At 43.9% G+C, this 16,784-nt stretch overlaps 1 protein-coding gene across 1 annotated transcript in view; it reads left to right on the forward strand.

Annotated features, from left to right (window-relative positions):
* Positions 1–1,390: 1,390 nt before the first annotated feature.
* XKR9 (XK related 9) overlaps positions 1,391–16,784 on the forward strand; it is a gene marked incomplete at its 3' end in the record, with an annotated part of 28,514 nt that continues 13,120 nt past the window's right edge. Inside the window, exons 1-2 of the mRNA XM_082258998.1 lie at positions 1,391–1,528; positions 12,846–13,374. Of these exons, the coding sequence (XP_082115124.1) occupies positions 13,052–13,374 (323 nt within the window). The 5' untranslated portion in view covers positions 1,391–1,528; positions 12,846–13,051. The remainder of the gene's footprint in view (positions 1,529–12,845; positions 13,375–16,784) is intronic.

Genomic DNA, 16,784 nt, shown 5'->3' on the forward strand with positions numbered 1-16,784 from the left:
AGAATCTGTGGCAAACTTGAAAATTGCTGTTCACGGACGCTCTCCATCCAATCTGTCTCTCTCTAGATGTGCAAAGCTGGTAGAGACATCCCCAAAAAGACTTGCAGCTGTAATTGCAGTGAAAGGTGGTTCTACAAATTATTGACTCAGGTGGGCTGAATACAAATGCATGCCACACTTTTCACATATTTATTTGTAAAAAATGTTTAAAACCATTTATCTTTTTTCTTCCACTTCACAATTACGTGCCATTTTGTCTTGAACTATAACATAAAATCCCAATAAAATACATTTATGTTTTTGGTTGTAACATGACAAAATGGGGAAACTTTCGAGGGGTATGAATACTTTTTCAAGGCACTGTATGTATGCTAAAAATCCCATAGTCTCTAACCCATCTCAGGCGTGAGCAAGAGAGGGTGACTACATTCCTACATGCATGGAGAACAAACGTAGCCAGCCACCCTAACAGAAAATAAGATCACAGCAGCAAAAGAAAAGAATTTGGGAACTTGGAGGAGAGAAATAGACAGTACTTTTTTATTAGGAATATATATACGTAAATAAAAGTGAAGATAAAGTGAGGATGCTGCACTTAATTTAACTATTATTGGTATACAAATATTATAATCAACGTGAAAAAAATAAACAACCACTCTACAATCCCACTATGTGAAAATGCTGTTGACACAACACACAACACCATACTTTTTTCATCAAGATGTAAATGGAAGAAGGATCAAAGGATAGCATTATAAAAAAAATAATAAATGGCCTTTTTTTTACCTGCAAAAAATATGTGCATTTATTTATTTATTTTTTTTAAACAGTAAACTTAGCTTTAAATGACTCTGGGCCCTGTTATAAACACTGTATATGTGGGATATCACGGATTTATGGACATATGTGATAGAGTGATCATAGGGTTGTTGGTCACTTTCACATTCGAACACTTGTTTTTGTGTGTCAAAAGTTATATTTAGTGCAGCACCTCTTCACTTTAATTTTAGGGGTTTTTATTTTTTTTGCAAAGGAATTTCCACTGAATGCTTGCGGCTTATTTGTATACTATATTTTACCTAATAATATATATTTGATCAGATTTTTCCTTCTAAACCAGAGAGTTTAGTGTCAACTTAAGGTTCCTTTTTTTTTTTTTTTTTTGCTTTTATTGAACCATGACAGTTCTTAGTAGCTGTAAAAAAAATACAACTTTTCTGGTTCTGGAATATTTACATATTCAGTTTCCTATGGTGTCCCAGTTACACATGACAAACTACACTAGCATAACCCAGCCTTAGGTGTAACCTTTCATCCAAGTGGTTACCTGAGATACTATTAATGCAAAATGAAAGCAAGCAAGCAGACCTGCCCATCGTCAGCGCACTTCCTTCATCGTGACATGAGAGTACAAAGCATACACTCCCTTCTTCAAGGAGGAGGACAGAGTGAAAGTTTCACTCTAGTCTATGGATGTGTTACCTGGAGATTCATTACTTCTGCTACAGATCAAATATTAACCTGCAAGGTAAGAACACCTTATGAGGGTTTTACACATTTGTTATATTCTACTTCCTCTGTTAAATTTAATTCCTGTTCTATATTCTTACTATCACTAGACTTTAACCAAGGGTATCAAGTATGGCATTGAAACTACTTTCAGTTTTTACAGAGAATTTGCTGGCAGGGTGTGGTGTGGCTAAGGCTGGCCATACACTATACAATTTTCTTATTCAATTTCCTTTAGATTTACCTTAAACTATGTAGTGCAAGGGCCTGCCTGACTGCATACAAATTGAAAGTGTTTAGGTTTGACCCTATATTACATGGTTTTGGTAAATCTAAAGGAAAGTTGAACAAGAAAATTGTATAGTGTATGGCCAGCCTAAGACTGACCAGTGTTTTTTGATCAGCCAGCAGGCTGACTAAAAAAACTGAATGGATTCCTCCATCCACACAAGCAAGGTAGATGAAGGAATCCTCCTTGCTGTGTTACCCTACGTTCACACCTATGCCTTTTTTGGTGAGTTTTGCAGAAACGCACTACAGTCCATTTAACATGGTTTCCTGAGGTACTCATTCACATCTATACGTTTTTCAGCTGGTGCATTTTTGGAAAGGGCCTGGGACTTTATTCCCACAGCAGATTGAATTTTGAGTGTTATAGACTTCAATGGAGTCTCACCAGAAACACAAGTGTTGGCTTTTTTTTCCCCCCTTTAAAAACACTGTATATAGCTGGTTGCTAAGGAGCAGACCGGAAAGCCATTTGCGTCCTTATTAACCAATGAGTCATCAGCTGTCAGCGGGATTCCCCGCTGACTACTGAATGTAAAAAAAAGGCTTGCCGGCAAAAAAAAAATTGTGAAAAACTGTCATTGGGCCCCCCCCCCCCAGATCCATACCAGGCCCTATAGGTCTGGTATGAATTTAGGCGAGGGGAACCCCACACCGAAAAAAAAATGGCATGGGAGTCCCTTTCCAAATCCATACGAATTTAAAGGGGAATCCCATACCAAAAAAAAGAAATGGCGTGGGGTCCCCTTCCAAATCCATACCAGACCCTTATCCAAGCATTCAGCCTGGCAGGTCAGGAAAGGAAAGGGACCAGCGAGCACCCCCCCCTCCTGAACCATACCAGGCCACATGCCCTCAACATGGGGGGGTTGCTTTGGGGCAGGGGGGCTCTTCCCTGCAACCTAAAGCTGTGGTTGTAGGGGTCCACGGGCGGGGGTTTATCAGAATCTGGAAGCCCCCTTTCACAAGGGGGTCCCCAGATCCTGGCCCCCCTATGTGAATGAGTCGGGGTACATTGTACGCCGACTTATTCACCAAAAAAAATATAAATGAAAATATAGAAAAGAAAAAGGAAAAAAACACAAACCCCGTTTTTGACAATTCCTTTAAAATCAAAAAATAATGTCCCCCCCCATGTAGATCCATCCTTAATCATGCCGACCGCCAGACCCTGAAAAAAAAATTAAAAATCCGCACTCGTCGAAGGCTAGCTGCTGACCGCCCACTACTCCATCTTACAGTTCTTAAATAGGTAAGGGACAGGGCGCCCTTGTGATGTCACCGCCCCATGTGACACTATTTTTGTGAATGAGTATGGGTACAATGTACCCCATACTCATTCACATGGGGGCAGAATCTGGGGACCCCCTTGTTAAAGGGGGATTCCAGATTCTAATAAGCCTCCCGCCCAAAGACCCCCGCAACCACAGCCCAGGGTTGTGGGGAAGAGACCCTTGTCCCCATCAACATGGGGACAAGGTGCCTGTTGAGGGCATGCAGACTGTTATGGTTTAGGAGGGGAGAGGGTGCCCCACGCTATTTTTTTACTTTTTGGCATGGGGTTCCCCTCCAAATACATACCAGACCCAAAGTGCCTGGTATGGAATTGGGGGGGCCCAATCAATTTTTTCACAAATTGTTTTTAAATAAATCAAAATAAATGTTGGTATTTTATATGGCTACACTATGAGTCAATTTTTTAAATGAATCCCCCTCCTGAGCTCCATTTGTGGACTGCCTTGGTCACTTTTGAAGTCATCGTTCCTGAGCCCAGGACTGTGCTATCCATCCATCCCAGTGGGATTTCTCCCTAAAAGTACAGCCAGACCTCCATCTTTGGGGGTCTTACCTGTCGGTAAGCGGCTTGTGAGTGGAGTGCGCACTTAGGTGTGAAGTGGTATACATACATGCATCATCTTAGGATTTGGGCATCACGCATATGGACTGTTTTGCACTGAACATTTAGTATATTGCTGGTCTGTTTTGCACTGTGCACTTTTTTCATATGAATTTTCTTTGGTTGGTTATAAAATTATTTATCTTGCATGAATTTTGCTTGTTTAACCACTTTACAACCGGAGGATTTTGCTGTCTTACGTCCAGACCACTTTTTGTGCTTCGGCACTGTGCGACTTTAACTGACAATTGTGCGGTCATGCAATGTGGTACCCAAACAAAATTTACGTCCTTTTTTTCCCACAAACAGAGCTTTCTTTTGGTGGTATTTGATCACCTCTGCGCTTTTTATTTTTTGCGATATTAATAAAAAAAGAGCGAAAATTTTGCAAAAAAATGAAATTTTCAACTTTGTCTTTTAAAAAATATCCAATATACTCAATTTATGTCATATTTTTTGGCCAAAATATATTTAGCTACATGTCTTTGACAAAAAAAAATTCAATGAGCGTATTTTTATTGGTTTGCGCAAAAGTTATAGCGTCTACAAACTATGGTGTAAATACTGAAATTTTACGCAGCTTTAATTTCTGACTGCCTATCTCAATTCATGAAGTGCTAAAATGGCAGGGCAGTACAAGACCCCCCCAAATCACCACTTTTTGGAAAGTAGACATCCTAAGGAATGTTCTGAGATGCATGTTGAGCTCATTGAATATTTAATTTTTTTGTCACAGGTGTTTGAAAAATGAATAAAAAAAAAAAAATTTTTTTTTTTAACACAAAGTTGTCACTAAAAGATAAATTTCTCACACATGCCATGGGTATATGTGTAATTACACCCCAAAATATATTCTGCTGCTTCTCCTGAGTACAGGGATACCACATATGTGAGACTTTTTGGGAGCCTAGCTGTGTACGGGACCCCGAAAATCAATCTCCATCTTTAGGTTTTCTAATGGCGTAAATTGCTGATTTTACTCCTCACTACCCATCACAGTTTCGGAGGCCCTGAAATTTCAAGATAGCACAAAACCCCCCAAATGACCCCATTTTGCAAAGTAGACACCCCAAGCTATTTGCTGAGAGGCATGGTGAGTCCATGGAATATTTTATATTTTGCCACAAGTTTTGGGAAAATTACAATTTTTTTTTTTTTTTAACACAAAGTTGTCACTAAAAGATAAATTTCTCACACATGACATGGGTATATGTGGAATGACACCCCAAAATACATTCTGCCGCTTCTCCTCAGTATGGGGATACCCCATGTGTGAGACTTTTTGGGAGCCTAGCTGTGTACGGGACCCCGAAAATGAATCTCCATCTTTAGGTTTTCTAATGGCGTAAATTGTTGATTTCACTCCTGACTACCCATCACAGTTTCGGAGGCCCTGAAATTTCAACATAGCACAAAACCCCCCCAAATGACCCCATTTTGCAAAGTAGACACCCCAAGCTATTTGCTGAGAGGCATGGTGAGTCCATGGAATATTTTATATTTTGCCACAAGTTCCGGGAAATATATTATTATTATTTTTTTTTTTGTTTTTTTACACAAAGTTGTCACTAAATGATATATTGCTCACACATGCCATGGGTATATGTGAAATGACACCCCAAAATACATTCTGCTGCTTCTCCTGAGTACAGGGATACCACATGTGTGAGACTTTTTTGCAGTCTAGCCGAGTACAGGTCCTCGAAAGCCAACCCCCACTTTCAGGCTTTCCAAGGGCGTAAATTGTTGATTTCACTCCTGACTACCTATCACAGTTTCGGAGGCCATGAAATGCCAAGACAGCACAACCCCCCTCCAAATGACCCCTTTTCGGAAAGTAGACACCCTAAGCTATTTGCAGAGAGGCATGTTGGGTGTTTTGCAGATCTCACTTTTTGTCACAAAGTTTTGGAATTTGAAAAAAGAGGAAAAAAAATGCATTTTCCTGTTTTTTCTTCATTTTCCAAAAAAAATGAGAGATGCAAAATACTCACCATGCCTCTCAGCAAATAGATTAGAGTGTCTACTTTGCAAAATGAGGTCATTTTGGGGGGTTTTGTGACATCTTGGCGTTTCATGGCCTTCAAAAGTGTGATAGGTAGTAAGGAGTGAGATCAACAATTTACGCCCTTAGAAAGCCTGAAGGTGGGGAGTGGTTTTCCGGGTCCTGTACGCGGCTAGACTGCAAAAAAGTCTCACACATGGGGTATCCTTGTACTCAGGAGAAGCAGCAGAATGTATTTTGGGGTGTCATTTCACATATACCCATGGCATGTGTGAGCATTATATCATTTACTGACAACTTTGTGTAAAAAAAAAAAAAAAAAAAAAAAATAATAATATTCCTGAAACTTGTGGCAAAATATAAAATATTCCATGGACTCATCATGCCTCTCATCTAATAGCTTGGAGTGTCTACTTTGCAAAATGGGGTCATTTGGGGGGGTTTTGTGCCATTTTGGCATTTCATGGCCTTCAAAAGTGTGATAGGTAGTAAGGAGTGAGATCAACAATTTACGCCCTTAGAAAGCCTGAAGGTGGGGAGTGGTTTTCCGGGTCCTGTACGCGGCTAGACTGCAAAAAAGTCTCACACATGGGGTATCCTTGTACTCAGGAGAAGCAGCAGAATGTATTTTGGGGTGTCATTTCACATATACCCATGGCTTGTGTGAGCATTATATCATTTACTGACAACTTTGTGTAAAAAAAAAAAAAAAAAAAAAAATAATAATTTTCCTGAAACTTGTGGCAAAATATAACATATTCCATGGACTCATCATGCCTCTCATCTAATAGCTTGGAGTGTCTACTTTGCAAAATGGGGTCATTTGGGGGGGTTTTGTGCCATTTTGGCATTTCATGGCCTTCAAAAGTGTGATAGGTAGTAAGGAGTGAGATCAACAATTTACGCCCTTAGAAAGCCAGAAGGTGCGGATTGGTTTTCCGGGTCCTGTATGCGGCTAGACTGACAAAAAGTCTCACACATGGGGTATCCCTGTACTCCGGAGAAGCAGCAGAATGTATTTTGGGGTGTCATTTCACATATACCCATGGCATGCGTGAGCAATATATTATTTAGTGACAACTTTGTGTAAAAAAAAAAAAAAAAAAAAACAAATTGTCATTTTCCTGAAACTTAGGGCAAAATATAAAATACTCCATGGACTCAATATGCCTCTCAGCAAATAGCTTTGGGTGTCTACTTTCCAAAAAGGGGTAATTTGGGGGGTGTTTGAACAGTCCTGGCATTTTATGCTCAATTTTAGCAACACATCACCCACTCTTCTAACCACTTGAAAACCAAGCCTTTTCTGTGAGTTTTTGTTTACATGAAAAAATATTTTTTTTTCACAAGAAAATTACTTTGAACCCCCAAACATTATATATTTTTTTAAAGCAGAGGCCCTACAGAACAAAATGGTGGATGTTGCAATTTTTTTTGTTACACGGTATTTGCGCACACATTTTCCAAACGCAATTTTTGCGTAAAAAAACACTTTTTTTATTTTTAATGCAGAAATACACTATATAATTCCAAATTGTTTGGTAAAATTTAAAAGATGATCTTATGCCGAGTTCATAGACACCTAACATGACATGCTTTAAAAATTGCGCACGCCCGTGCCGCGGCAACAAACTACGTACGGTTTTAAAAGCCTTTAAAAGTCTTTACAGGTTACCACTTTGGACTTACAGAGGAGGTCTACCACAACAATTACTGCCCTCGACCTGGCGTTCACGGCGATACCTCACATGCATGCTGAAATTGCGGTTTACATATGACACTAGACCAACGCTTGTGCGCGCATTTGCGCGCAAGCACGGGGGGACAGGGGGGCTTGATTTTTTTTTTTGTTTTTTTTTTTTTTTAATTTGCTTTCTTATGTTATTTTGACACCTTTTCTTTCATTTTTTTTTCTTTAATCATTTTTATTGTTATCACGGTGAATTTAAATTTCCTCTATGATAGCAATCTGTAGTGACAGGTACTCTTTTTAAAAAAAATTGGGGTCTTTTATACTCTAGATCTTTCCTCTGACCTTAACGCATCTGACCATACCAAAATTGGTGTGATAAAATACTTTCCCAATTTCCCAATGGCGCTGTTTATTTCTGGCGAAACAGAAGTTATGAAATGCTCGTAGCCTCCGGCATCTTAGGCCATAGAGATGATTGGAGCCATTCTCATCTCCAATCAGCTCTATGGTTAGATAATTGAACCACCGGCTGCACTCTCGGGTTAACCGGTGGGACAGGAGAGCCCGAGAAAAACCGTGGAAGGCAGCGGAAGGCGGCAGGAGGGGGGGGGGGAGTCCCCTCCCACTGCATGTAAAAGCAGTCTAGCGGCCAATTATCCGCTAGGATTGCTTTTACATGTAAGCCGACCGCTTGCTGTAAAAAACGATACCAAGATGATGCCTAAATCTGCAGGCATCATCCTGGTATAACCACTCAAAGTCCAGCAACGTACCAGTACATTGCTGGTCTTTGTTTGGCATATAGGTTTTTTTTTTTTCATGCAGCCTGTGGGCTGAACGAAAAAAAAGAGAACCTATCAGAAATCAGCACAGGAATAATGCGTAGTATTACTCATCATTAACCGCCCAAACAACCACCCACTGAATTTAATGATGGGTATACACGACACTATCCACGTATACCAAAATAGGATTTTAACTGCAGTGCTGAAATCAGAAAATCACCACAGCTGCTATCAGCAAAGGTATCCATATATGCTGAGCGCAAACGCTGTTTGTGTCAGAATATATAAAATCAATGCATGGTAGCCGACGAGTACCTGCAAGAGAAACAGGTCACAAAAGAATGAAAAAACAAACAAAGTACATTAAAAAAAAGTACATTAGGAAGAGTAGGACATATAAAATGACTGACACAACAAAAGTTTTTGGATTCTCATCATTAACCGCCCAAACAACCACCCACTGAATTTAATGATGGGTATACACGGCGCTATCCACGTATACCAAAATAGGATTTTAACTGCAGTGCTGAAATCAGAAAATCACCACAGCTGCTATCAGCAAAGGTATCCATGTATGCTGAGCGCAAACACTGTTTGTGTCAGAATATATGAAATCAATGCGTGGTAGCCGACGAGTACCTGCAAGAGAAACAGGTCACAAAAGAATGAAAAACAAACAAAGTACATTAAAAGTACATAGGAAGTGTAGAAGAACATAAAAAATGACTGAGACGACAACTATTTTTGGCTTTTATGTATTTTTTTTTTTTTCTTCAAACGTCGAGTTCCAGGTTCCAGGTTCGGGTCTCTCAAAATGACGATAGCCATCGAACATCTTTTGAGACCCTGTGTAAATGTGCCCTAAACTGTGCCGTGCTGTACCCTATGCTAATAATCCACTAGTGTGTGGTAGCGACGGAAACAGTCACCGTGGCAAAGACCAGGTCGGTCAGGACAGTCGGGACAATAATTCCGGGTGTCACGCCTAAATCCGCGCTTGCTGCAGACACGGCATCTTTTTTGGGGGTATCGTTTGGTATCGGTACTCGGGAGGTATTGCGGAAAATGCCTCTCATGCAGCCGCCTCACTGCATCTGGTTGGGGAAGTTGGGCAGGAGCACCAGCTGAATACACAAGGGCTCTGATTATCTCTTCTTGGAATTGAAAGAAGGATAATGTTCCAGCAGAAGCTTTGTATAAGACAAAAGCGTTGTAAACAGCCAATTGAAATAGGTATACAGACACTTTTTTGTACCAGCGTCTGGCCTTACGGGCAATTAAGTACGGTCCCATCATCTGGTCGTTGAAGTCCACCCCTCCCATTTTACGGTTATAGTCGTGGACACAGAGGGGTTTCTCAACAACAACACCGGTGACCGTAGTAATTTGGACTGCCGTGTCTGGGTGAATGGAGGACAGCACGTAAACGTTTCGTTTGTCCCTCCACTTCACTGCAAGCAATTCCTCGCACCTCAAGCAGGCTCTCTCCCCCGAGCTCAGTGGGGCATTCACTAGCCGCTGGGGGAAGCCCCGGCGATTAGATCGCACGGTGCCACAAGCGCCAATTTGCAATTGATAGAGGTGTCTAAAAAGTGGCACGCTTGAATAGAAATTGTCCACGTACAAGTGGTACCCCTTTCCGAATAAGGGTGACACCAAGTCCCAAACTATCTTGCCGCTGCTCCCTATGTAGCCTGGGCAGTCGGGGGGCTCCACAGTGCTATCTTTTCCCTCATAGACACGGAAATTAACTGTATAGCCTGTGGCCCTGTCACAAAGCTTATACAACTTGACCCCGTATCTGGCACGCTTGCTGGGGAGGTACTGTTTGATAGCAAGGCGACCAGTAAACTTAATCAGGGACTCGTCAACGCAGACATCTTGTTGGGGGGTAAACAAGGCTGCGAACCGCTGATTGAAGTGGTCTATGAGGGGCCGAATTTTGTGGAGCCGATCATATTCAGGGTCTCCCCGAGGACGACAGAGTTCATTGTCGTTGAAATGCATGAACCGAAATATTTGTTGGTATCGAGCCCTGGACATAGCAGCAGAGAACACGTACATTTGATGAATTGGGTCAGTGGACCAATATAACCGCAATTCATTCTTTCTTGTAATGCCCGTGTTGAAGGAAAGGCCCAGAAAGGTTTTAAACTCCTGAATCGTAATAGGATTCCAGGCGAATGGTCTGGCAAGGGGTGAATTTGGGTTGGCGGCGATGAATTGTTGAGTGTACAAATTTGATTGGTCCACAATAGATCTGAAAAGATCTTCAGTGAAAAACAGCTCAAAAAAGTTTATGGGATTAAAACCAGCTGTTTCCACTTGGATTCCGGGTTGGGCGGTGAATGGGGGAAGTACTGGCGCTGTGGAATCTGTGGGCTGCCAATTAGGATATGCCAGCGCTTCAGGGAGGACACTATGGGCTCTACGGGCCTGTCTTCGGATACGCGGTGGCTGCGGGCCACTACTCGTGCTAGCCACCGCACCAGCTTCAACTGCACTCAGGTGACTCGCCACGTCACCAGGTGATACTGCAGTGCTGGTTGAAGGTCCAGGGTGTACTAGGCCGCTCGTGCTTGCCAGTTCACGAGAAGTGTGAGCGGCACTAGTACTGGCACTCTGCTGCATACCAGAAACCTCCAGTTCTTGCAAGTCAACAACTCCAGAATGGGGTCGGGTACGCCTGACCCTAGCAGGGACCCCTCTGTCGGAGCTATCTGTCAGGGAGCCGCTGCTGTCATCTGGTTCGTATATTGACCCTGATTCTGACAGTGAGGCTTCCCCATCGCTCTCACTTGACATGGCCATTATACTGTATATAGCATCATCACTGAGCGAACGTTTTGTCATTTTGGTAGCTAAATTTACTCGTACAGTGATGCGACTACTAGGTAATAAAAGCACCTGGTTGTCGAGGACTATTTGGTCGCTACAAAGAAAAACTGCTAGTGCTAACAGAGATCAGGCCTGACTCTGCTAACGCAGCGGTTTTGTGTGATTTGTGTTTTTTGGAAGTGTCAGTAATCTATTGATTACTACACTTGCCTGGGTAAGGTGGGCTGGGCAGGGGGGCTAAACGCAGGTGCTAGCAGGAATCAGTGCTGATTGTGCAAACACTGCGTTTGGGGAACACTAAATTATGAGGACGCTAGTATAGTTCTGATCAGATCAGATATTGATCTGTTCAAACACTATACTAGTAACGGTGGTGTGTGTGTGTTAGTGTACTTGACTCTAACTGACGCTAAGTAACGGTGGTGTAGTGGGACCCTGACGCTAACTAGCTAGCCTAAGTTGTGTCACCCGTGACGCTAATACAGTGATCGGTAATCACTGTATATAGTGAACACTGTGACAGGGAAGTGAAGGGGTTAAACTGGGGGAGATCAAGGGGTTAAACCTTTATAGAGGATAGATGGCGGGTGGCCTAAACCTATTCGGGCCTAGCGCAAGCGCAAATTAGGGTCACCAGTGACACTAAATACAGTGATCAGTAGTTATCTGATATACTGTATATATTAGTGCACTGATTTATATGGAGTGAAGGGGTTAACTGGGGAAGATCAAGCGGTTAAAAGTTTATTAGGGAATAGGTGGCGGGTGCCCTAACCCTATATGGGCTTAGCGCAAGCGCAAATTAGGGTCACTAGTGACACTAAATACAGTGATCAGTATTTACCTATATACTGTATTTAGTGCACAGAGTAATAGGTAGTGAAGGGGTTAACTGGGGCTGATCAAGGGGTAAAAACTTTATTAGGGGATAGGTGGCGGGTACCCTAACCCTATTTGGGCCTAACGCAGGCGCAAACTACGCTCACAAGTGACACTTATACAGTGATCAGTAAAATATCTGTATACCACTGTATATAGTGTTCACTGTGAGGGGTTTTGGGGGTGATCAGGGGGTGATCAGAGGTGATGAAGGGGTTAAATGTACCTATGTGAGGTGTGTCAGTGTGCTGCTTGGTGGAACTCACGTTTTTGGTGTGTCTCTGTCTCTCTCCTGGAACCGAAAGGACTCCAGGAAGGACAGTGACATCACTTCCCCTGTCTGTGTTTACATTACACAGACAGGGGACAGATTGCCATTGGTGGGGACCGATCTACAGACACTGACCAAAAATCATTGGTCAGTATCTGATGACTGATCGGTTCCCTACCGAATGACATCGGGATCGGGACCCGCGGCGCGCGGGAGCGCGCTCTGGAGCCGTGATCGCGCATCACGTTAATACTACGTGGCTGAGCGGTATCGTGCCGCTCTGCCGCAGTAGTATTACCGTGAGCGGTATTAAAGTGGTTAAACACTTTATTTATTTTTCTTTGTTTTCTGATGCACTAGCACTTTAGGCCCCGTTCACGTGGGCTTTCTGATCAGGTCTGCCTGTCAATTTTTCAGGCGGAAGCCACTTCCAATGGGGGCACTTGTGCGTGTTTGCACCCAAGCCCCACTGCTGCAACCATTGACACAGGCAGTGGGAATTGGCTCCTTCCATAAGGGCTCAGGTAAGTAAAAAGGAGGGGGGGGGGGAGAAGCATTAAGGTAAAAAATGTGTAGGCTTTACAACCACTTTAAATTAAACAAGATAAATCAGCAAATTGCTAAATATACTTACTGTATAGTTTTGATGAAAAATAAAATGTATTAATTTTCCATTTCAGACTGCTGGTAAATTTACACTGTATTTGGTCAACTAAGCATGGAAAATTCATAGATGTGAAAACCCAATCTCCAACATGATCCAATATTTCTGCAAAGAGATATGCAGGTTATTTCATTTCAGTATTCAAAACATTAGTTAAACCTGAACATCATGGAAATGTAAAATGAGAATTGTTATTAAAATCAGTTTGATCTGAAATTATTTATGGGATTCTTAGAAAAATGGTATAACACAATACTTCCTGGATGCTGGATCATGAGCTTTACAAAATGGAACTTTTTCATGACCATCTTTGGAGCACTTTCCTTACTAGTTGACATTGGAATAGATTTGTGGATTACGTACAAATACTTCCAGCAAGGACTCCCTGTATTTGGCCTGCTGACCATATTCTTTGTTCTTGTGTCTACTCTGATAATACAAGCCTTTAGTTACACTTGGTTTAAAGATGACTGTCATGAAGACAGTTTTTGGAGACTTAAAGGGATCGTATTCCTTCACATCTTCCTGCTTGGAATATTTATAAGGTAAGTTAGTTTACTTTCTTGTCTGTAGCAGAATATTGGGGTTCATCTTCTAAACGCCCTTGTCAAGCTGTTATTTACTTAGAGCAGGTCTGGGTAATTAATTTTCCCAGGGGGCCACAAAAGAAACTGGGACTGTTGTAGAGGGGCGAACAATTAGGCCCCTTTCACACGGGTTGGATTCGATTTTGCTCAGCAGGGGATCAGCAGACAGATTCCCTACAGAGGAGAGTGCTGGATGACAAGTCTGCTCTAATGGCAGTTGAATGTATATAGACCAGCTGTCCATTTACACCTGACTGCCCTCTTTTTTTTCGATCCGGCAAAACAGCTGGGAATGGATCCCCTTTCCCTTTGTTCCTGCCAGATCAGATCAGAGGTAGCCAGTTGTAAGCAGACACAAGTCTGTTTACATCTAACTGCCCATAGAGAAGAATGGAGGGTCCGATTGAGTCCAGCTGGAAAACCGACAGCCATATCTGATTATACCTCTTGTGTGAAAGGGGCCAGGGCCGGTGCTAGACTATTTTAGGCCCTAGGCAAGACCAGCTACTTGCGCCCCCCCAAAAAAAAGAAAAAAAAAAGGGAAATGGCTAAAAAAACTCCCCTATGTCATACCCAGTGACCCTGATCTAATGCTTCCTCCATGTTATGCTCTTATACCTAGTGACACCCATATTCCTCTATGTCACACCCAGGGACCCTGATGTTTTTCCATGTCACACCCTGGTACCCCAATATTACTCCATGTCATGCTGTCATATCCACTGACCCCAATGTTCCTCCATGTCACACCCAGGGACCCCGTGTTCCTCCATGTCATGCTGTCATACCCAGTGACCCCAATGTTCCTCTATGTCAGACCCTGATGTTCCTCCATGTCACACCTGGGGACCCTGATGTTCCTCCATGTCACACCTGGGGACCCTAATGTTTCTCTGTGTCACATCTGGGGACCCCATTCCCCCACGGCACACCCAGGGACCCCAATTCCTCATGGCTCACCTGGTGACCTCGAACCCCTATTACACCCGGTGACCCCTATCCCCCATGTCACACCTGGTGACTCCGATTCCCCATGGCACACCTGATGACCCAGATTCCCTTTCATACCAGGGATGCTCCATGTAACACCCAGGGACCCCGATCCCCTGTTCTGGGCACACTCACTGGGCGGTATGAAGAGAGTGGCCCGCACTCTGCCCTCCTTCACTGTGATCCTGCTGATTCCTTCTCTGAGGACACTCCTCTCCTGGACCACAGTGTTGACCACAGCTCCAACTGTCTCCTGGTGGAGGGAAAAGCAGCAGTCAGAGAGCTCCACACTTATTTCAACCTCCTCAGACCCTTCCGGTGCCTTGTCGCTTCTGCACCAGTAAAGGTTCAGCCCTCTGGTGCCGAGCTCTGGCTCAGGTTCATCTCTCCTCAGCTCCCTGCTTAATACCGACCCAGGGAAATGAACGGCTGCCCATCATCTCAGTGCATAGAGTCACTTCCTGCCCGGGGTTAAGGCCGCTCAGCTCCAGCCAAAGAGGATCATCATTCAGGCAGCACGCTGGTGGACTCACTTTCTGCCTCTTTGGGCCCCCTAACAGTGGTGGAAAGCCAGGGCCTGGTAGTTCCTCACTGCCCAAGACACCTGGCATCTTCCACTGCCGCTTCTTCCTCCCCCACGGCCGCCCCTCCCCTCAGCTCACAAGGATCATTCATGATGGAGAGAGAGTGCCGACTCATGCCTGCGCCCCTAGGTGGCAATGCGCCCTAGGCGGCTGCCTAGTGGAAGCACCGGCCCTGAAAGGGGCCCTAGGCTGAACTTAATTCTGATCACTATTACATTTGGACCTGGGAAGGTCTGTATGTACATAGACATAGGCACTAGGAATAATAGGTATAACTTCTCATGAAATAGTATGCACACAATATTAGAAAAAGTAGTAGAGAAATATCAGCAGTGAGGGAGCTGACAATCACAGGGGTTAATAAAGTGCTACTAAACCCAGGAGCCTCCATTCACTATGTAGCACCCTACTGGTAGGTGCTAGGTAAATGTATAGTGGGACTTGTCTGCCTAACAGCAGGGCTGTGATTTATTTAGCTAGGGTGTCAGGTTTTCCAGATGTGCCCGCTGAGGGGAGAAGTATCCCCACTGGCTCCTGTGAGAGACTTCTCATAGGGCAGTGTGGGAAGCCCAATCAGGGGACACATCCCAGCTTGTAACTACCCAGAAGGCAGATTATGCTGCAAAGGATTCTGGGAGTGGGTATAAGTTTGGGGGGAAGTGCGTGGCACGGTGTCTTTGGCAGGAGCAGTCCCAGGAAGGAGAGTGCGGCTGGCTCTCCTCCTGTCTGAGGAAGGTGGATGTCTCAGGGTGTTGCCTGAGTGTCCAGAGAGTGATGAGTTGAGCTGAGGGGATCCAGTGTGCCGAGAACCTGCGGAGAGAGGGGTCCAGTCCCAGGAAAGCCTACACAGGTCATGAGTACTGAGGATTGCCCCTGGGGGTCTGCCTGAAGTTAGAGGGGACCAATCCGGAAGACGTTCTGGGATCCAGTGTCAGCTAGCTGTAAAGGGGGTACCTAGGTTGAGGACCCTGAAGCTACAGAGGGGGGTACATAGTCAGTGGACCCTGAAGAGTTCCAGGTCAAAGGGGGCACCTGCAGTTTGGGCCCTGAATTGTACAGAGCATGCCAGTTACAGTGACAGCTATACAGATTCTACTACATACTACCTCAAGCTGTGCCTGGCGGAGGGAAAGTATTCAGTGACTTTCATAGTACAACAGTGTCAGGAGTTCTACAGTTCTCAGTCTTGGATCTTCTGGACTATAAGTCGAGGATTCAGCACTTCTGTTCTACAGAGTGTTCTCAGTGTCAGTGAGCGTTGGCTAAAGTCCCAATTGCAATTAGTTCAAGCCTCAAGGAGTATCCCACTCATTCCCTTCTCCCATCCCCTTTATTAAAAAAAAAAAAACAAAGATGCCGGAGTTTTCGCTTCTTCAGTTGTCACACCCAGGGTCACAGCTCATATGGGCTGGAGAGATTACCGGTACTAATGGCAGACCCACATAAGGCCATAGGCCTGGAAACCTTGCTACAACTATATATGGTCTCCCATAGTACACAGAACATGGAAATGCAATAGTTTTAGAGCCGGTTCACACTGAGGCGACACGACTCCTTACTACTTCGGGGGCGACTTGTGCATTACATTGCACCACGACTTCGGAGCGACTTGCAGGGACTTCACATAATGGAAGTCTATGCAAGTCGCTCCGAGGTCGCCCCGAAATAGTACAGGACCCTTTTTCTAAGTCGGAGTGACTTGTGTCGCTCCTATTAGAACGGGTCCTGTAGCGGTCAATGGACCGCGAGGGAGCGCGACTTGTCAGGCTGAGTACACGTAAGTACACGCTTACG

Source organism: Pelophylax lessonae (assembly GCF_965119305.1).
Source record: "Pelophylax lessonae genome assembly, chromosome: 5".
Taxonomy (NCBI): domain Eukaryota; kingdom Metazoa; phylum Chordata; class Amphibia; order Anura; family Ranidae; genus Pelophylax; species Pelophylax lessonae.